This window comes from Cherax quadricarinatus, chromosome 16 (genome assembly GCF_038502225.1).
Source record: "Cherax quadricarinatus isolate ZL_2023a chromosome 16, ASM3850222v1, whole genome shotgun sequence".
Lineage (NCBI taxonomy): Eukaryota > Metazoa > Arthropoda > Malacostraca > Decapoda > Parastacidae > Cherax > Cherax quadricarinatus.
In genome coordinates, this window is record NC_091307.1 from 34,353,632 (window position 1) to 34,377,057 (window position 23,426).

A 23,426-nucleotide genomic window follows, 5' to 3' on the forward strand; every position below is an offset into this window, starting at 1 on the left:
AGTTGAAAGTGAACATAGACAAGAATAGGGTAATGAGGGTATCAAATGATTTAGATAAAGAAAGAATGGATATCACATTAGAGGGAGGAAGTATGGAAAATTTTTCAGATATTAGGGATTTGACTTGTCAGTGGATGGGTTTATGAAGGATGAGGTAAACCATAAAACTGATGATGAGGGAAAAAAGGGTGAGTGGTGTGTTGAGGTATCTGTGGAGACAAAAAACGTTATCTATGGAGGCAAAGAGAATGTACAAGAGTATAGTGGTACCAACACTCTCATATGGGTGTGAAGCTTGGGTTGTAAATGCTGCAGGAATGAGGAGGCAGTGGACATGTCCTGTCTACGGGCAATGTGTGGTGTAAATATGCAGAAAATTCGTAGTGTGGAAATTAGGAGGAAGAGTGGAGTAACTAAAAGTATTAGTCAGAGGACTGAAGAGGGGCTGTTGGTCATTTAGAGAGAATGGAACAAAGTAGAATGAATTGGAGAGCGTATAAATCTGTTGGGGAAGGAAGGCGGGGTTGGGTGTCGTCCCCGAAGAGGTTGGAGGGAGGGCGTAAAGGAGGTTTTGTGGGCGAGGGGCTTGGACCTCCAGCAAGCATACGTGAGTTTGTTAAATAGGAGTGAATGGAGAGGAATGGCTTTTGGGACCTGACTAGCTGTTGGAGTGTGAGCAGGGTAATATTTTGTGAAGGGATTCAGGGAAACCATTTAGCCGGACTTGAGCCCTGGAAATGGGAAATACAGTGCCTGCACTTTGAAGGAAGGGTTTTGGAATGTTGGCAGTTTGGAGGGGTAATAAAATCGTCTAAGCTGTTGTATCTGAGCGTTGAATGATGAAAGTTTTTTGGTGTGTACATATATATATATATATATATATATATATATATATATATATATATATATATATATATATATATATATATATATATATATATATATATAATGTGTGTGTGTGTGTATATATATATATATATAAATTATATATATATATATATATATATATATATATATATATATATATATATATATATATATATATATATCGTTAACAGAACTGTGGCTGGGGACTCGATCCTGCATTTCCATGCCCAGCCCTGTGAGAACAGGACACGGTATGGAGAATTTAGCTAAAAAAAAAAAAAACTGCGTAACTTTTATGGAGGTTTTGGTCCAAATATAAAAATTATTATACCATTGTTAATGAAAAAAATAGCTATCAATCTGTAGAATTTTTTTTTTTGGAAAAGTTTAATTTTTTATGGGAGGAAAATAGGCTTGTTTCCTATTTTCACTGTATTTTTTTCGTATTTGCAATCATGCATTTTACTGTGATTTCTACTATATAATACAATACAGCCGCAAACAGGAGATCTTAGCAATGAACAACAAGATACATGGTAATGGAAATCTTTAGTTCTAGATCTTTCACACACTCGTGTATCGTCAGGAACTATGATTTTTGCAAGAGGAAAGAGGGGAATTTCTCTGAGGCAAGGCAGAAGGCGTCATGATACCTTCTGCGTTGCCTCAGAGAATTTCCCCTCTTATCTGTTGCTGACTTGTAACATTGCATAGCTCCTGAAGACGCACGAATGTTCGAGAGATCTAGAGCTAAAGCTTTTCATCCCCATGTGGCTTGTTCTACATATATATATAATATATTAGTGCACTGTAGCTATGAAAGGTTCTGTCTCTGTTTACTGACATTCAACCTAGTTTCAAGATATGCTTCGTCCCCACTGTTTTAACGAAAAATTTACACTTGCGCTTTTTTCTTTTAGGGTCGTTTCAGTAGGTCAGTGGGAGACCTGAGTCGTGGCGTTGGTGAGGTCGGCGATGAAGTAGTGCTTAACCTCGGGAGTAGCCAGACTAGAGGCTCCTCCTCCTCGATCTTCAAGTCGTCGAAAACTAGATTGAGATCAAGCGGGGAGCTTGAAGAAGAATTTGATCTTATTTTAGACAATGAAGTCGAACACGAACCCTCGAATTATTCGTCAGTGTCGTCGTCGGCACCTACTACTGCAGCATCAAGGGTGACCCATAGGCGCTGCGCCGCTCCTGAAGAGGAACTGCAGCTCGTTATCAAAGATGAAGACCATGAAGGGTCGTCACACAGGGCTAAGTCATCACGATCTTCAAAGCTGAGACGAGGTGGCGGACAAGCAGAGGAATTTATTAGTTTAGATGATGACGAGGTACAGACGGCTTCACAATATGCCAGGTCATCTAGAGTGATCAGTGCCTTACCAAACTACAATCAACAACCTCCCCTTAATATAATAATCGGCCATAATGTACAGAATACTGCTAAAAACAACAACGATAACTTCTACGATGAAGAGGCCCTTGATGATATCGTCATTGAAGACTTGAGAACGGGAATACAGTCTCGCTTAGAGTCAAAGAAGGGAAAGGGTATCGGTGGGAGGGTGAAGGACAAGTTATTTCCTAACCGGCATCTGCCCAAGAAGAAGAAAATGAACAGGGTTAAAAAGGCCGAAAAATTTGTTGATTCCATCATGGTTGAGGATCTAGACAATCAGGGCCGCGTGACACCAGTGTTTGTTGATGAGGAAGATCTCACTCATGACGAATTTGCCCAAAAGAGAAAAGACATACTGAAAAACCCACCAAAGAATTATTTAGAAGGAGAAGTAGAGGTCATCACCTTGGATAGTTCATCACCATCCACTTCCCAGGAAAGCCAGATGGAAGCCTTACACGTGATAGATGAACGAAGAAAACACGCCCATAAAAGAAAAGAAGAAAAAAGAACAGCGATGAGGCTCGAGGGTATCGAAGAAGAGTCGCCGGATCGTAGCGTAATTCAAACACAGGAACAGCCTCAAAGGACTGTCCTCTCGCCAGAAGAATATGAAGATTACATTGGAGAAGCAGTTGAGAAGGACTATCCTGAGTTAGCAGGGAGGACGGATGCTGAACTGCCTCTTGCAGTTCAACAGCAAGACCAGCAGGTGAAGCAGGAACAGCAAGTACTCGAACAGGAACCGCGAGAAGAGCAGCCTCAACAGGATGAGACCAAGCACCAACCCACGGGTCCTCTCTCAGGTTCGGCCTCAATGAACTTCATGGACGACCACAGCCCGACGAGCAACGGTAATGGAGACTTTTACCACCGATGTGTTGCAAAATATCCCAAAGATCCCCCTAGGCAGGCCTGTGGTAGCTTTAGCGTAGAGGCAAAGTATCTTTTGACTAGTGAAGTGGACCGTAGAAACGAGATATGTAGAAATAGCACCGAAACAAATTTGCTAAATAATAATGAGAGTATCAATAGTTTTGCTACCCAATTTAGGACTAGCTGTGTTGCGAGTAATTATGTGAGTGATAATAGGAAACCTATGAGAACTACAAGTGTTAGCAGTTCGACTAGTGCCTCTGCCAATGAATCAAGGAACAACAGTACAAGCGCTTCAGAACACAGTAGTATGTCTATAAGTACTGGTAGTATGTCTAGTAATTTGTCGAATGTCAACAAAAACAGATCAAACCTCTTTTTACCAACGAGTACAACGAGCTTGCCCGAAATCTCCATAGAACCCCCAACTCCACAAGCTCCCAAACCAAAGGATGGCTTTGATCGGGAGAGCAAAGTCAAGTATGACCTTAGAGTACCTGGCTATAGAAGTATGTTTCTCACAGTACCTGGCTTTGACGATAGTGACAGGTATCTTCCCAAATATTCTTTTGATAGTGATGATGAAGAACAAAGTAGTAGTGATGACGATGTTGTGCACAAACCTAGTGTCTTCGCCTCCCTCGCAGGTATAGAAGAGAGCCGTGGCCTTAAACGGTATGGGAGTAGCTGTGACATCGCTAAATTTGGCATAACGACGGAAGAGCCGACTTATTCCCATGAAGACGACTTGAATGCTAACTTTGAAATTAGTGCTCGTAAGTCAAAAGTCGGATCAACGGGGATTGGGCCTTTCGTAGCTGGAAAATTGGCAGTCTTTGAAAAAGTCGCTGAAGAGGAGCATCAGAAATTCATCGAGTGTCAGGAGGTGCGAAAGCGTATATTCCGGACTCCGAAGAAGAGTGGAGAATATATCGAAAAGTTCTACAGCCCCAAAGTGATTGAGACGATTGACGCTAGAGGGAGTGTTAGGAGCAGAAACCTGCGATACTACGATGATGAATACGACGATTACAACAATCACAGATCCCCAACACCAACAGAGATGATGACACCGTATGGCGGACATTCAAGCCCACAAAACCTCTCAAAACACCCCCCATCTATTAATATTTACCCGAGCAGCGACTGTAACCCTGAAAGGTCCCATTCACCCTCTCCAGATTATATTGCAGCGTCATACGATAATGATGACTTTGAAGCTTATGATTATTTGGGTGATCGACCACGAACAGCAACACCTATGAGTGAGAAGAGAGAAAACAGCCAAGTCTCTCCAGTGCCTCACTCGACCACTGATCACAGCAACTACTGGCAGTCAACGGAATACCGTGACATCGGTCTATCGCAGACGTCTTCTCCCGGGCCAAGCACCTCTCAGCCTCTCAGCACCAAGGATATCATCGATCAGCGCACAGAAGAGGTACAGATTTACCTAGAATGTTGCTGAACTTGCTCATAACTATTTAATTAATAGAATAAAGAGCTCCGCTGTACTTTCTATCGAAGACTTAGTAAATATTGCTAATTATAGTTTACCTGCCATACTTTTAAGGGAGTGTAGCACAAGTAGCATCTTAATGTATGTTGTAAACTTATCTGTATTTCTTTCCGTCCTAAGTTCTTTGCCATAGGGCAGATGTACTAAATTAACTTACCTCTACTAGATTCTCTACTTCTTAGGTAATCAATCTTAAACACTTCTATGTCCTACGATCGATTCTCCCTTATTCTCTCTATTCTATACCCTATGATATCTAGGCTCATTGTTGCTAAAAATCCTTTCTTCCAATTTGGTTCTCTCAGTATTAAGTCATTTCGTACTCGTTTACATTTTTTATTTAAGTTCTCCTCTTTCCTATACCTCCTGGAGGCCTAGCTTTTCTCCTGCATTGGTGTCGTTACTTGCTAACCCATCTACTGCACATTCCTGCAGGTGTTAGAGATGCTGGACAACAGCTACTCAGATATGTTACCTGAAGATGCTGGACCGAGTCACTACAACACTTCCGCTTGGCAGGACGAAGATGATGCTGGTGGCGCTGTCGCAGGTCAGTCCTCGTCTCCTTCCCTCTACCCTTATAAATGTCATGTTTTCGTGAAGTACTGAATCCATCGATATACGTATGTTAGCGCAGGCAGCAGTTGAGCATAAGTCTCAGTCCGATTTTCGCGAGACATTTGCATTCAGGCATTCACCGCCCCTCAATCCATCCATTTCAGGCTTGACAGTGTATAATGTTTCTGACGTGCATGAAGAATGTTGTAGTTCATTATAATATAACTATTGCTTAATTTCCATTGCGCAGTAAGATTTTTTTATAATGTAATAAATGCGCGAATTTTACAAAATTTTTGCACTTGCGTATGACTCCGCAAACATCAACAATTATATAAACTTAATAGTAAAATATGCAGAAACTCTAGACAAACATTCTAGTTTTTCATGAATATTCAGTATTTTCCGTATTATTCTTGGAAGTTATTAGCGTTACATTTTAATAGATATAACAATGTTTGTATGAGTTTTGTTGCAGAGTAATTGTCTTGATTTTATTTACTGAATTCCACCAAACGTAGCAACAGTATACGAGGTGTTCTAGTGGTCATTCAAATTCACATTAATATATATATATATATATATATATATATATATATATATATATATATATATATATATATATATATATATATATATATATATATATGCAAAACAACCACTGTGAAAGAATAGAGGAATTCCAAGCGCTTTCGTGACTACTCACATTATCAAGGAACAATAATATGAGTAGTCACGAAAGCGCTTGGAATTTCTCTATTCTTTCACAGTGGTTGTTTTGCATATTCTGAAATCACCTGTTTCACAATACACAAATAACCCGCACATAAAAGAGAGAAGCTTACGACGACGGTTCGGTCCGACTTGGACCATTGACAAAGTCACACTAACTGTGTGACTTTGTCAGTGGTCCAAGTCGGACCGAAACGTCGTCGTAAGCTTCTCTCTTTTATGTGCGGGTTATTTGTGTATCGTTCCAGTCACGGTATTGTGCCTTTTTTGTTATTTATCACCTGTTTACTGTGATCTTATTGTGTATATATATATATATATATATATATATATATATATATATATATATATATATATATATATATATATATATATATATATATATATATATATATATATATATATCAGACATTGTGTAACTAATATAATAGTTAAAACAATGAGCTACACCCGTGTGAGTCATTCAGCACAAGGAGTTCGTCACAATAGTAGGTAGTTTGTCAGCTAAAGGCGAGACGGACTACTTAATATTGTGGGATGGTCACACCTGTGACACCCATCTAGCTGGTTACAGGTTCAATTCCCGGAAGGATGCTCAAAATATAAAAAGGAAAATAAAGAGGAAGCTAGAGGCAGGAGAGAGACAGACAGGTACAGATATGGACAGTGACAGTGAGAAAGACGAGGAAAGGCAGACGCGAAGAAATCATAGCAATTTATCTAAGCATCACATCAAAATTTACTTTTCTGTAGTAAGAAATCATCATACTTCTTTAGTTATCGAAGTGAATTAGAGCTACTTTGGGTAATGTTATTATTGCAGTTCCTTAATTTTTTCCTACCAGTGGTAAGAACAAGTTAAAAATATTACTAGTTTAACACCTCGTGTTGTAGCCGTGATTATCTAGAATGAGAAGCTGAATTCGTCATTGATTTAAGAACATAAGAACATAAGAACGAAGGAACACTGCAGCAGGCCTACTGGCCCATGCGAGGCAGGTCCAAGTCTCCTACCGGCTTAAGCCAATGCACCCAACCTAGTCAGGTCAGGTCACATTGACTTAAGGGAGGAACACGGCAACCGACCTGGTAGCACAAGCTATCAGGTCCAACTCACACCCACCCATATCCACTCATGTATTTATCCAACCTATTTTTAAAGCTACACAACGTTCTGGCCTCTATAACTGTACTTGGGAGTTTGTTCCACTCATCCACAACTCTATTACCAAACCAGTACTTTCCTATATCCTTCCTGAATCTGAATTTTTCCAACTTAAAACCATTGCTGCGAGTCCTGTCTAGGCTAGATATTTTCAGCACACTATTTACATCCCCTTTATTTATTCCTGTCTTCCATTTATACACCTCAATCATATCTCCCCTAATTCTAAGTCTTTCTAGAGAGTGCAGATTCAGGGCCCTTAGTCTATCCTCATAGGGAAGGTTTCTGATACATGGGATCAACTTTGTCATCCTCCTTTGTACATTTTCCAGAGCATTTATATCCATTCTGTAATACGGTGACCAAAACTGTGCAGCATAATCTAAATGAGGCCTAACCAAGCATGTATAGAGTTGAAGAACAACCTGAGGACTCCTATTATTTATGCTTCTTGATATGAAGCCAAGGATTCTATTAGCTTTATTGCGAACACTTATGCACTGTTGTCTCGGTTTCAGATTACTGCTAACCAGAACTCCTAAATCTTTTTCGCAATCCGTAATATTAAGATCTACATTATTTAGTTTATATGTGGCATGGTTATTGTCCTGTCCAACATTTAGAACTCTGCATTTGTCTATATTAAACTGCATCTGCCACTTCTCCGACCACTGCATCAGTCTATTCAAATCTTCCTGGAGTTGTGCAAGAAAGGTATAAAATACCGACAATATGAAAGTTAAGACACATGTGCAACATCTGGATATCTTTATTGTAGTAGACGTTTCGCCATCCAGTGGCTTTATCAATACAGATTCTAGGACATAATAGGAAGACAGTAGAACTATATACAAAAGATGAGGTAATCAGTCCCTCGGCCTTGGAGTTAGTGTTCACAGCATCGTGGTGGAGGAGAGTCTGGAGCAAAGGCAAGAAGACTGGCGCTTTTTATAGGCGTCAGTGAATGGGACGGGCAGCAGACGAGGGCAGTCACTGGTAGGCGGGATTCCCCAGTGGAAGTAGGTCCTTCCCAAAGAGATGGGTTAGTTGCAGCAGCCGTGAAGAAGGTCTTGTAGATGTCCTCTGAACCAAGATTCCATGATGTTGCAGTGTCTGACAAGTTGTGCAAGAAAGGTATAAAATACCGACAATATGAAAGTTAAGACACATGTGCAACATCTGGATATCTTTATTGTAGTAGACGTTTCGCCATCCAGTGGCTTTATCAATACAGATTCTAGGACATAATAGGAAGACAGTAGAACTATATACAAAAGATGAGGTAATCAGTCCCTCGGCCTTGGAGTTAGTGTTCACAGCATCGTGGTGGAGGAGAGTCTGGAGCAAAGGCAAGAAGACTGGCGCTTTTTATAGGCGTCAGTGAATGGGACGGGCAGCAGACGAGGGCAGTCACTGGTAGGCGGGATTCCCCAGTGGAAGTAGGTCCTTCCCAAAGAGATGGGTTAGTTGCAGCAGCCGTGAAGAAGGTCTTGTAGATGTCCTCTGAACCAAGATTCCATGATGTTGCAGTGTCTGACAAGTTGTGCAAGAAAGGTATAAAATACCGACAATATGAAAGTTAAGACACATGTGCAACATCTGGATATCTTTATTGTAGTAGACGTTTCGCCATCCAGTGGCTTTATCAATACAGATTCTAGGACATAATAGGAAGACAGTAGAACTATATACAAAAGATGAGGTAATCAGTCCCTCGGCCTTGGAGTTAGTGTTCACAGCATCGTGGTGGAGGAGAGTCTGGAGCAAAGGCAAGAAGACTGGCGCTTTTTATAGGCGTCAGTGAATGGGACGGGCAGCAGACGAGGGCAGTCACTGGTAGGCGGGATTCCCCAGTGGAAGTAGGTCCTTCCCAAAGAGATGGGTTAGTTGCAGCAGCCGTGAAGAAGGTCTTGTAGATGTCCTATGAACCAAGATTCCATGATGTTGCAGTGTCTGACAAGTTGTGCAAGAAAGGTATAAAATACCGACCTTCTTCACGGCTGCTGCAACTAACCCATCTCTTTGGGAAGGACCTACTTCCACTGGGGAATCCCGCCTACCAGTGACTGCCCTCGTCTGCTGCCCGTCCCATTCACTGACGCCTATAAAAAGCGCCAGTCTTCTTGCCTTTGCTCCAGACTCTCCTCCACCACGATGCTGTGAACACTAACTCCAAGGCCGAGGGACTGATTACCTCATCTTTTGTATATAGTTCTACTGTCTTCCTATTATGTCCTAGAATCTGTATTGATAAAGCCACTGGATGGCGAAACGTCTACTACAATAAAGATATCCAGATGTTGCACATGTGTCTTAACTTTCATATTGTCGGTATTTTATACCTTTCTTGCACAACTTGTCAGACACTGCAACATCATGGAATCTTGGTTCAGAGGACATCTACAAGACCTTCTTCACGGCTGCTGCAACTAACCCATCTCTTTGGGAAGGACCTACTTCCACTGGGGAATCCCGCCTACCAGTGACTGCCCTCGTCTGCTGCCCGTCCCATTCACTGACGCCTATAAAAAGCGCCAGTCTTCTTGCCTTTGCTCCAGACTCTCCTCCACCACGATGCTGTGAACACTAACTCCAAGGCCGAGGGACTGATTACCTCATCTTTTGTATATAGTTCTACTGTCTTCCTATTATGTCCTAGAATCTGTATTGATAAAGCCACTGGATGGCGAAACGTCTACTACAATAAAGATATCCAGATGTTGCACATGTGTCTTAACTTTCATATTGTCGGTATTTTATACCTTTCTTGCACAACTTGTCAGACACTGCAACATCATGGAATCTTGGTTCAGAGGACATCTACAAGACCTTCTTCACGGCTGCTGCAACTAACCCATCTCTTTGGGAAGGACCTACTTCCACTGGGGAATCCCGCCTACCAGTGACTGCCCTCGTCTGCTGCCCGTCCCATTCACTGACGCCTATAAAAAGCGCCAGTCTTCTTGCCTTTGCTCCAGACTCTCCTCCACCACGATGCTGTGAACACTAACTCCAAGGCCGAGGGACTGATTACCTCATCTTTTGTATATAGTTCTACTGTCTTCCTATTATGTCCTAGAATCTGTATTGATAAAGCCACTGGATGGCGAAACGTCTACTACAATAAAGATATCCAGATGTTGCACATGTGTCTTAACTTCCTGGAGTGCTCTAATGTCCTCGTCAGAATGAATTCGACGGCCTATTTTGGTGTCATCGGCAAACTTGCTGATGTCGCTCTTTATGCCCTCATCTATGTCGTTTATGTAGATTGTGAACAGCAGGGGGCCCAACACTGACCCCTGTGGAACACCGCTCGTGACGCTTCCCCACTCTGATTTCTCCCAATTCATGCAACCTCTCTGCTGCCTATTTGTCAACCATGCCTCTATCCAGTAAAAAATTTCTTCTCCTATTCCATGTGCCTTAATTTTCTTCAATAGTCTCTGATGTGGGACCCTGTCAAGAGCCTTACTGAAGTCCATATACACAATATCATATTCATTACCATGATCTACCTCCTCAAATACCTTAGTGAAAAAAGTTAATAAATTCGTAAGGCAGGAACGCCCCTTTGTAAAACCATGCTGAGATTCGTTGATTAATTTATGCTTTTCAAGGTGGCTACGAACTGCCTCGGCAATTATTGATTCCATAAATTTTCCCACTATGGAGGTTAGGCTTATTGGTCTATAGTTCGAAGCTAAGGACCTGTCACCTGCTTTGAAAATAGGTATCACATTTGCCATTTTCCACTTATCTGGCACCATGCCAGTTTGTAGTGATATGTTGAAAAGATTAGCCAAAGGTTTACTAAGCTCCTCTTTACATTCCTTTAGAACCCTTGCATATAATTCATCAGGGCCTGGGGATTTGTTAGGTTTTAATTTATCTATTTGCCTAAGGACCATGTCACTTGTGACCCTAATCTTGCACAGTTTATTATCGTCCTGTTCTACATAATTTATCATTTCTGGAATATCACTGGTATCCTCCTGTGTAAAAACTGAGAGGAAGTATGTGTTAAAAATTCTACACATTTCCTTATCACTGTCAGTGAGCTGACCCGAGGAACTTTTGAGTGGGCCTATCTTGTCCCTGATCTTATTTCTGCATACCTGAAAGAATCCTTTTGGGTTAGTCTTCGATTCTCTTGCAACTTTAACCTCATAATCTCTTTTTTGCTTTTCTAATTCCCTTCTTTATTTCTCTCTTTAACTGAATACATCGATTTCTTAATTGCCCCTCTCCTCTTTTGATTTGTCTATATATGCCTCTCTTTTGACCAATCAGATATTTTAATCTATTGTTCATCCATTTAGGGTCATTTTTGTTTGATCTGATTTCCCGATTTGGAACATAATTTGACTGAGCAGCTAGAACTATGCCCTGGAAAGCGTCATATCGGCAACCATCACCACCTACCTGACCCTTAGTCAGGTCATTCCAGTTCAGCCCACCTAAGTAATTTTTCAGTCCTATGAAATCAGCCAAGCGAAAGTCAGGGACAGAGACTTGATTGCCATTAATAGGGGAATTCCATGATATATTAAAACTGAGTGATTTGTGATCACTTTCCCCAAGCTCATCATTAACCTCAAGATTATTAATTAGTGTTTCCCTGCTGGCAAGAACCAAGTCAAGGAGGTTATTTTCCCTAGTTGGCTCTGTCACAAACTGTTTTAAAAAACAATCCTGGATCGTATCAAGAAAGTCACCTGACTCTAAATTTCCTGTCAAATTGCTCCAGTCAATCTGTCTATAGTTGAAATCTCCCATTAGCACAACATTTTCGTATGTAGATGCCTTACGAATTTCGTCTCGTAGAAGTTTACTGCACTCCCTATCAAGATTTGGGGCCCTGTAAATCACACCCAAAATTAGTTTTTCTCGGCCCTCGAGAAGCTGTAACCAAACAGATTCAGTGGCCGACGCTTCTAATTTTATATCTTGTCTAACACAACAATTTAAATTGTCTCTGACATACATCGCTACTCCACCCTTCCTGTTGACCCTGTCAGTGTGGAATAATTTCTAACCTTGTATGTGACATTCAGAGGGCATCTCTCTATCTTTCAGATTGAGCCAGGTCTGTTATAGCAATAATATCTATGTTTCCTGCACTTGCAATTAATCTTAGCTCATCTTTCTTATTTCTTACACTCCTGCTATTAGTATAGTAAACCTTAAGGGAGCTAGTCCCTTGCTGCCCTCTGCTGTCCCCCTTTGTTTGCTGACCTGATCTATTGTCTTTATTTATAACTTCATGCTGAATGCCTTTTATACATTTATTGTTTCCAACCCTAGTGTTGCAACCTGCTTGTTTCCTACACACACCCATACCTCCATCTTCTATCAGTTTAAAATCATAGACATTTCACCAATGGCCTTCTCAATTGAGTTTGCAAGTGCTACCACCCCAGCCTCATAGAGATGTACCCCATCCCTTGCATACATATCATGTTTGCCATAAAAGTTGTTCCAGTTGTCAATGAATGAGATTGAAAGTTCCTTGCAGTATCTGTCTAACCAGCAATTTACACCAATTGCCCTAGACAACCATTCATTTCCTACTCCCCTTCTAGGCAAGATGCTACATATGATTGGGACCACTCCCTTAGACTTAATAAAATCTATAGCTGACCTGTACTTATCTAGCAGCTCTTCTCTCCTACCCTTCCCAATATCATTTCCACCAGCACTGAGACAGATAATGGGCTTGTTCCCATTACCTGACATGATATTATCCAGCCTGTTAACTATGTCCCCAACACCAGCTCTAGGGAAGCACACTCTATCTCTCATTTTCTTATTCCTGTTACAAAACGCACGGTCAATATATCTTACCTGAGAGTCACCAACCACAAGAATGCGCTTACCTCTGTTAGCAGGGGCAGTAGTACCCTTACCTTCACTGGCCACTGAAGTACATTCATCCTGAAGAACAGAGAAGCGATTTCCTACCTTCAGATCCTCACTCTTAACTTTCCTTATTCTGATTCTCCTCCCATTACTGGTTACCACTCGCCACTTGTAGCAGGTGCTGGACTGCACCTCACTGCTGGTAGCCGTTGCTACCTCCCCACCTACAGCCTCCTAACAGCGAGAGACAGACTGCACTTCACTGTTAGAAGCCTCATTCCCCACAACTCCAGCCACCTCACACTCTCTCCCAGACTCATTGAGGTGGACCTTCAGCCTCCTAATCTCCTCCTGGAGAAGCAAGACCTCCTCCTTCAACTCTCCAACCTCAATTTTTAAAACACTGCAGAAGCAAGCCATGCTTTGTAACGGTCCACGCTAATCCCCAAAGCAGCTCAGGGTCTGTGACCTCACGTGACGACTGACCACTGACCCTATCTAAGTTAAGAACATAAGAAAGAAGGAACACCGCAACAGGCCAGCAGTAACAGCCTAGTTGATCAGGCCCTGATCCATCGGGAGGCCTGGTCATGGACCGGGCCGCGGGGGCGTTGATCCCCGGAATAACCTCCAGGTAACCTCCAGGCCTACTGACCCATGCAGAGCAGGTCCATGTCCCCCCACCCGGATTAGACCAATAACCCCCCATCCGGATTAGCCCAATGACCCACCCAGTCTGATTATCTCCACTCAAGGATGGAGCACTGCACAAGACTCAGCAGCACAAGCTAGTCAGGTCCAACTCACACCCACCCACACCCACTCATGTATTTATCTAACCTATTTTTAAAACTACACAACGTTTTAGCCTGAATAACTGTACTCGGGAGTTTGTTCAACTCATCCGCAACTCTATTACCAAACCAGTGCTTTCCTATATCCTTTCTGAATCTGAATTTTTCCAACTTGAAACCATTGCTGCGAGCCCTGTCTTGGCTGGAAATTTTCAGCACGCTATTTACATCCACTTTATTCCTGTTTTCCATTTATACACCTCGATCTTATCCCCCCTAATTCGACGCCTTTCGAGAGAGTGTAGATTCAGGGCCCTCAGTCTATCCTCATAGGGAAGATTTCTGATACATGGGATCATCTTTGTCATCCTCCAATGTACGTTTTCCAGAGCATTTATATCCATTCTGTAATACGGTGACCAGAACTGAGCAGCATAGTCTAAATGAGGCCTAACCAAGGAAATATAGAGTTGAAGAACAACCTGAGGACTAATGTTATTTATACTTCTAGATATGAAGCCAAGAATTCTGTTAGCTTTATTGCGAACACTAATGCACTGTTGTCTTGGTTTTAAATTACTGCTAACCAGAACTCCTAAATCCTTTTCGCAATCAGTAGTATTAAGATCTACATTATTTAGTTTATATGTGGCATGGTTATTTACCTGTCCAACATTTAGAACTTTGCATTTGTCAATATTAAACTGCATCTGCCACTTCTCCGACCATTGCATCAGTCTATTCAAATCATCCTGGAGTGTTCTAGTGTCATCATTAGAATGAATTGGACGGCCTATTTTGGTGTCATCAGCAAATTTGCTTATGTCGCTATTTATTCCCTCATCTATGTCGTTTATGTAAATTGTGAACAACAACGGGCCCAGCACTGACCCCTGAGGAACACCGCTTGTGACGTTCCCCATTCTGATTTCTCTCCATTTATGCAAACTCTCTGCTGTCTATTTGTCAGCCATGCCTCTACCCAGGAAAAAATTTCTCCTCCTATTCCGTGTGCCTTAAGTTTCCTCAATAGCCTCTGGTGTGGAACTCTATCGAAAGCCTTACTGAAGTCCATATACACAATATCATATTCATTACCATGATCTACCTCCTCAAACACCTTAGTGAAAAAAATTAGTAAATTCGTAAGACAGGAACGCCCCTTTGTAAAACCGTGTTGAGATTCATTAATCAATCTGTGCCTCTCAAGATGGCTACGAATTGCTTCGGCAATTATTGATTCCATAAATTTTCCTACAATGGAGGTAAGGCTTATTGGTCTATAGTTCGAAGCCAAGGACCTGTCAACTGCCTTGTAAATAGGTATTACATTTGCCATTTCCCACTTATCAGGCACTGTGCCAGTTTGTAGTGATATGTTAAAAAGATTAGCCAAAGGTATGCTAAGTTCCTCTTTACATTCTTTTAACACCCTTGCAAACAGTTCATCAGGGCCTGGGGATTTGTTAGGTTTTAGTTTTTCTATTTGTCTGAGGACCATGTCACTGGTTACTGCAATCGTACATAGTTTATTATCATCCTGTTCTACATAATCTATTGTTTCAGGAATATCGCTAGTATTTTCCTGGGTGAAAACTGAGAGGAAGTAGGCATTTAGAATTTCACACATATCCTTATCACTGTCAGTGATCTGACCAGAGTTACTCTTAAGTGGGCCAATCTTGTCCCTAATCTTACTTCTGTATACCTGAAAGAATCCTTTAGGGTTAATCTTTGAATCCCTTGCGACCTTAGCCTCATAATCCCTTTTTGCTTTTCTTATTCCTTTCTTTATTTCTCTTCTTTCTTTATTTCTCTACACTACTGTTTCCAAGATAGCACTCACAGTAGCTGGATAACACTCATGTTAGTATTTACTCATGTGATTCCTCAGGTTTCTTACCTTGGAATGAAAATATACGACCCTAAATGTTATTACAACGTCTTACATGATCAGAATATATACTCCATCTTTTATGTATTCTGGCCCCTCCTTTCTCACATCTTTTGTGAACTGGTAATTTCCCAAGTCGTCACGAGTTTCAGTCTCCTGTGTGCAGGTTATTTGTGTATCAGATCTCTTGATCTTGCCTAGGAACGAAAGTTCCATAATACTTCAAACTTACATTACAAGTTGCTTTAGCGACATGTATGTGTGTGTGTGTGTGTGTGTGTGTGTGTGTGTGTGTGTGTGTGTGTGTGTGTGTGTGTGTGAGAGAGAGAGAGAGAGAGAGAGGTAGGATTGTGCCTTATACATGACCACAGACCTATATCCCTGCAGCTGCCTCAGTACCCTACCTCTCTCAAGGGCAGGCACCTTACATTCCCTACACACCCACCACCTCAAGCTGACCACTTCATCATGAGGAGCCAGTCTATCAGCATCCTGTCGGCCAACATTAGAGGTTTCATTACTAATGTTGGAGAGCTCACACATAGTTTTGTGAACACTCGACGTCCCGACATGATAGCTGTTGTTGAAACATTTTTGGATGACAGGACTCCAGAAAATTTTGCGAGAATTGCTGGCTACACCTCATGGATGAGAAGAGACAGGCAAGGGCAAGGAGGAGGTGTTGCTGTGTGCTTCTCTAAAAGTGTTCATGCCCAGCACATTGATGTTGCCACCCCTACACATCTTGAAATGATGTTCTTCAAGCTCTGTATAAACACTAGTACCTCTGTACTAGCATGTGCAATGTACAGACCTCAGTGGCAACATGCAGACCCCATCAACTTCCTAATGGAAAATATTGACTCCCTTCTGCTACAACACAACTGTCAACATATTATAATTGTTGGTGACCTCAACCAGCACCTTATACAGAGGGACTTTGATGACCTTCTTGCAGTGTTTGATATGAGAAACTTTGTTGATTTCCCTACTCATATCTCTGGCTCCTCCCTTGACCCAGTACTGAGTGATCTGGCAGAAGGCATAGTCACTTGTCAATCCCTCGGCTACGTTGGATCGTCTGACCACAAGGCTGTTTTTACGACACTTAAGATCCCAACAGAACGAGGTGAGGAGTCCACACGCACAACCTGGCTATGGGAAAGAGGTAATTGGCCAGCCCTTTGCTCTGAGCTCGCCACCACCGATTGGAATGCTCTTCTCCAAGGGGATGTTGACAACCAAGTGAAAGCCTTCACTGGACACATCCTTAATCTACAACAAGAACACATTCCTCACCGGCAATATGTGACGAAGCCTACAGATCAGCCTTGGTTTGGCTTTCGTTGTAGAGAGGCTGCTACTGCTAAGTACAAAGCATGGCGAAGGTATAAGAGACATCCTACCACCTATAAAAGGAACTTGCACACGCAAGCCTGTAGGCATATGGGTGATGTTCAAAAGTGGGCCATTGCTAAATGGGAGGTGGACACTAAAAGAAAGCTAGCATCAGGTAGGGTAGGCTCCAAAACCTGGTGGCCCCTGGTCAAGGACAGACAAGGTTATCTGCCTGATGAACTTATTTCACCTCTAAACCGACAGGATGGGACCACCTCTACTAGTAGTCAAGAGAAGGCGGACCTCTTTGCTGAACACTTTGCTTCCAAAATGCAAGTTCCTGATCCAGCAAGGAACCCTCCTTGACTAGCTGCAAGAACTGTGTCAAAACTGTCAGTGGTGACAATAAGGCAGGAGGAGGTGAACTTCCTTCTTAAATCGCTTGACCAAGAAAAGGCTGGGGGCCCAGACAAGTTGAGCCCAAGATTGTTGAGAAGATGTGCAGACCAGCTAGCAGCACCTCTAACTCGCATCTTTCAGCACTGCCTAGTACAGTGTAAATGGCCCTCTCTATGGAAAGAGGCAAATGTAGTCCCTGTTCACAAAAAGAAGAGCAGAGCAGAAATCAGCAACTACAGACCAGTGTCACTCCTGTCAATCACTGGTAAGATCCTTGAGACAATAATCTCAAGACAAATGACAGAGTTTTTTGACTACCACTCACTACTTTGTGATCGTCAATATGGCTTCAGGAAAGGTTACTCTGCTGCTGATCTGTTGTTAAACCTCTCCACTAAGTGGCACCAGTCACTGGATGAATCCAAAGTCAGCTGTGTGGTAGCACTGGACATTGCTGGCGCTTTCGACCGGGTGTGGCACCAGGGCCTCTTAGCAAAACTTCAAGCACTGGGAATTGCAGGCTCTACGCTATGTCTCCTCAGTGACTACCTTCATGGTAGATCTCTAAGTGTAGTTCTCAATGGAACGGAATCAGCAAGACATCCTGTTGGGGCAAGTGTTCCACAAGGAAGCGTGCTGGGTCCATTGTTATGGAATGTCTACGTCAACGACCTTCTTCATCTCATCCCAGAATCACATGCATATGCAGACGACTGTACACTGACATTCACTTATCCAAGAGAAGAAATGCCAGCTGCTCTAAGCTACATCAATCACCAGCTGAGAGCTATATCAGCTTGGGGAAATAGATGGCAGGTAACATTTGCACCTGAGAAAACGCAAATGATGATCGTCTCTAGGCACCATGATGGTAATGCTGGTGCAGTAGTAAGGATGAATGGGAGGGTGTTGGCACCTGGAGAAGAAGTTGATATCCTTGGGGTGAAATTTGACTCCAAACTAACCATGAAGAACCATGTTGTAAATCTTGCAAACAAGGCAGCCAGGAAGCTTACAGCACTTCGCCGTATCTCGCATCTGCTTGACAGTAGGGGTTGCAAGATTCTGTATGAGGCACAAGTATACTCACACCTTGAGTATGCTTCACTTTCTTGGTTTGCCTGCCCCTCCCCCTCTCATCTGCGACTGCTTGACAGAGTAGAGAACAGAGCAAGACGTCTCATCTCTCGCCTGGACCCATCTTGGATAGATCTGTCATTTCAGCAGAGCCTTCAACATAGGAGGGATGTGGGTGGCCTTACTGTTATGTACAAGGCCAATATTGTCAAAATACCACACTTGGATCCACTTCGAGGACAGCATGAAACAAGCTTTTATGCCACAAGACGGGCAGAAAGCAGCAACTTCACTCTGGCTGTACCCTTCTCCAGAACATCACTCCATCTGAGATCATACATACCCAGGATGACTCGAGTATGGAACACATTCGTACAGCATAATGATGTCAACGAGATAGTCAGTTGATCAAATGAAAATGCTGGCCCACAGATGGCTCCAACTTCATCGTGTTCCCTACTTGTATGTCTCATAACAATAAAAATGCTTTCAAATGAGCTGATGTAGGTAACAGCTCTTAGCTTGCCAATAAAGTTAGGAATCCTTAACCTGTAAATAGCTTGTCAATAAAGCTAGGGATCCTTAACCTTCTCAAACTCTGTGTAAAAAAAAAAAAAAAAAAGAGGGAGAGGGAAGGCATGAACCAAAAACAGACAGTGTGAGTTGAGAAGGAAGTGTATATAACATTCTTCACAGAGTATTGTATCGAAATTCAAAGCAGAGAACAAGTTATATTTGTTCCACATATCTGGAATAGTCTTATGCGGAGATAATCTTAACTTCGTAAGTTATCCATCGATTTAGCTAGTATATTCCTACGTTATGGAATTCAGTTTGCCAACTTTGCATATTAACATATATTATGGTCTGAGCGAGAGTTATGGAGTTTAAGAGAATTGTTCAGTTTCGTTTTTTTCCTTAAAACTGCAAATCCCCATAATGACATGTGCATTTATTTATATAAATTCTCAGCTCGCTCATTCCATTACCAAATATTTCTATGTAAGCATATTAACAATACATCTAATATCAGAATCCCTCTTTCTTTAAATATATATATATATATATATATATATATATATATATATATATATATATATATATATATATATATATATATATATATATATATATATATATAATGTCGTGCCGAATATGTAAAACTGGTCAATTAGCAAGAACTTATTTAAAATTAAGTCCTTTCTAAAAATTTCTCTTATACGTTTAAAGATATATTTTTTTCATTAATGTTAATGCAAAAATTTTTAATTTTGCACCAAAAGAATCTTAGAAAACTTACCTAACCTTATTATAATACGAACAATTTATTTTAGCCTAAACCAACTAAATATATTTTAGATTTGTTTACAATAATTTAATACTAAGGAAACACAGTGAAATATATTTTTTTCGTTAGGTTCAGAATGATTTTGGCGAAATTATTGCATACACAAATTTTCGCTTGTCCTATATGGCAAGATGAGCGTTGCTATTTAAGCCAAGATCGCAAGTTCTGCCTATTCGGCACGACATAAATATATATATATATATATATATATATATATATATATATATATATATATATATATATATATATATATATATATCCATGGGAAATTGGAATAAGAATCTTTCCTCCGTAAGCCATGCGTGTTGTAAAAGTCAACTAAAATGCCGGATACAATGGGCTAGTAACCCCTTTTCCTGTAATAATTACTAAAAAGAATAAGAAGAAGAAAATTGTCAAAGTGGGAAGTCTGAATGTGCGTGGATGTTGTGCAAATGATAAAGAGATGATTGTGGATGTTATAAATGAGAAGAAGCTGGATGTCCTGGCTTTAAGTGAAACAAATTGACGGGGGTGGGGGAGTTTCAGTGGAGACGAATAAATGGGATTAGGTCACGGGGTTTCATATAGAGTTAGAGCTAAAGAAGGAGTAGCAATAATGTTGAAGGATAAGTTATGGCAGGAAAAGAGGGACTATAAATGTATTAATTCAAGGATTATGTGGAGTAAAATGAAGATTGGATGTGAAAAGTGGGTTATAGTAAGCGTATATGCACCTGGAGAAGAGAGAAGTGTAGGGGAGAGAGAGAGATTTTGGGAAATGTTGAGTGAATGCGTGGGGAGTTTTGAACCAAGTATGAAGGTAATGGTGGTTGGGGATTTCAATGCTAAAGTGGGCAAAAATATTGTGGAGGGAATAGTAAGTAAATTTGGGATGCCAGGGGTAAATGAAAATGGGGAGCCTTTAATTGAGCTATGTGTAGAAAGAGGTTCAGTAATAAGTAATACATATTTTATGAAGAAGAGGATAAATATACAAGGTATGATATAGCACGTAATGAAAGTAGTTTGTTAGATTATGTATTGGTGGATAAAAGCTTGATGGATAGGCTGCAGGATGAACACGTTTATAGAGGGGCAACTGATATACCGGATCATTATTTAGTTGTAGCTACAGTTAGAGTAAGAGGTAGATGGGAAAAGAGGAAAATGGCAACAACAAGCAAGAGGGAGGTGAAAGTGTATAAACTAAGGGAGGAGGAAGTTCAGGTGAGATATAAGCAACTATTGGCAGAAAGATAGGTTGGTGCAAGTATGAGTTGTGGGGGGGGGGGGCTTGAAGAGGGTTGGGATAGTTTTAAAAATGCAGTATTAGAATGTGGGGCAGAAGTTTGTGGTTATAGGAGGGTGGATGCAGGAGGAAAGAGGAGTGATTGGTGGAATGATGAAGTAAAGGGTGTGAAGAAAGAGAAAAAGTTAGCTTATGAGAGGTTTTTACAAAGCAGAAGTGTTATAAGAAGAGTATATGGAAAGTTAAAGAAAGGTAAAGAGAGTGGTGAGAGAGTGCAAAAGGAGAGCAGATCATAGAATGGGAGAGGCACTGTCAAAAAATTTTAATGAAAATAAGAAAAAAATTTGGAGTTAGTTAAACAAGTTAAGAAAGCCTAGAGAACGAATGGATCTGTCAGTTAAAAACAGAGTAGGGGAGTTAGTAGACGGGGAAATGGAGGTTTTGGGTAGATGGCGAGAATATTTTGAGGAACTTTTAAATGTCGACGAAGAAAGGGAATCGGTAATTTCATGCACTGGCCAGGGAGGTACACCATCTTTTAGGAGTGAAGAAGAGCAGGATGTGAGTGTGGGGGAGGTGCGTGAGGCATTTCGTAGAATGAAAGGGGGTAAAGCAGCTGGAACTGACGTGATCATGACAGAAATGTTAAAAGCAGGGGGGGATATAGTGTTGGAGTGGTTGGTATTTTTGTTTATTAAATGTATGAAAGAGGGGAAGGCACCTAGGGATTGGCGGAGAGCATGTATAGTCCCTTTATATAAAGGGAAGGGGGACAAAAGAGATTGTAAAAATTATAGAGGAATAAGTTTACTGAATATACCAGGAAAAGTGTACGGTAGGGTTATAATTGAAAGAATTAGAGATAAGACAGAATGTAGGATTGCAGATGAGTAAGGAGGTTTCATAGTGGGTAGGAGATGTGTAGATCAAGTGTTTACATTGAAGCATATATGTGAACAGTATTTAGATAAAGGTAGGGAAGTTTTTATTGCATTTATGGATTTAGAAAAGGCATATGGTAGAGTGGATAGGGGAGGAATGTGGCAGATGTTGCAAGTATATGGAATAGGTGGTAAGTTACTAAACGCTGTAAAGAGTTTTTATGAGGATAGTGAGGCTCAGGTTAGGGTGTGTAGAAGAGAGGGAGACTATTTCCCAGTAAAAGTAGGTCTGAGACAGGGATGTGTAATGTCACCATGGTTGTTTAATATATTTATAGATGGGGTTGTGAAAGAAGTAAATGATAGGGTGTTCGGGAGAGGGGTGGGATTAAATTATGGGGAATCAAATACAAAATGTGAATTGACACAGTTGCTTTTTGCTGATGATACTGTGCTTATGGGAGATTCTAAAGAAAAATTACGAAGGTTAGTGGATGAGTTTGGGAGTGTGTGTAAAGGTAGAAAGTTGAAAGTGAACATAGAAAAGAGTAAGGTGACGAGGGTATCAAATGATTTAGATAAAGAAAAATTGGATATCAAATTGCGGAGGAGGAGTATGGAAGAAGTGAATGTTTTCAGATACTTGGGAGTTGACGTGTTGGCGGATGGGCTTATGAAGGATGACGTTAATCATAGAATTGATGAGGAAAAAAAGGTGAGTGGTACATTGAGGTATATGTGGAGACAAAAACCGTTATCTATGGAGGCAAAGACAGGACTGTATGAAAGTATAGTAGTGCCAACACTCTTATATGGGTGTGAAGCTTGGGATGTGAATGCAGGAGCGAGGAGGCGGTTGGAGGCAGTGGAGATGTCCTGTCTAAGGGCAATGTGTGGTGTAAATATTATGCAGAAAATTCGGAGTGTGGAAATTAGGAGAAGGTGTGGAGTTAATAAAAGTATTAGTCAGAGGGCTGAAGAGGGGTTGTTGAGGTGGTTTGGTCATTTAGAGTGAAAGGATCAAAGTAGAATGACATGGAGAGAATTTAAATCTGTAGGGGAAGGAAGACGGGGGAGGGGTCGTCATCGAAAAGGTTGGAAGGAAGGGGTAAGGGAGGTTTTGTGGGCGAGGGGCTTGGACTTCCAGCAGGAGTGCATGAGCGTGTTCGATAGGAGTGAATGGAGGCGAATGGTATTTGGAACCTGACGATCTGTTGGAGTGTGAGCAGGGTAATATTTAGTGGAGGGATTCAGGGAAACCGGTTATTTTTATATAGCCGGACTTGAGTCCTAGAAAAGGGAAGTAAAATGCCTGCACTCTAAAGGAGGGGTTCGGGATATTAGCAGTTTGGAGGGATATGTTGTGTATCTTTATACGTATATGCTTCTAAACTGTTGTGTTCTGAGCACCTCTGCAAAAACAGTGATTATGTGTGAGTGAGGTGAAAGTGTTGAATGATGAAAGTATTTTATTTTTGGGGAT

General features: G+C 41.3%; 1 protein-coding gene across 2 annotated transcripts in view; it reads left to right on the plus strand.

Annotated features, from left to right (window-relative positions):
• The first annotated feature begins 1,791 nt into the window (after window positions 1–1,791).
• The window catches only part of LOC128688871 (uncharacterized protein DDB_G0284459), a 156,556-nt gene continuing 134,921 nt past the window's right edge, over window positions 1,792–23,426 (plus strand). For both annotated transcript variants that reach the window (XM_053776889.2, XM_053776890.2), the window contains exons 1-2: window positions 1,792–4,586; window positions 5,100–5,214. In XM_053776889.2, coding sequence (XP_053632864.2) covers window positions 2,484–4,586; window positions 5,100–5,214 — 2,218 coding nt within the window. In that variant the 5' untranslated portion in view covers window positions 1,792–2,483. The remainder of the gene's footprint in view (window positions 4,587–5,099; window positions 5,215–23,426) is intronic.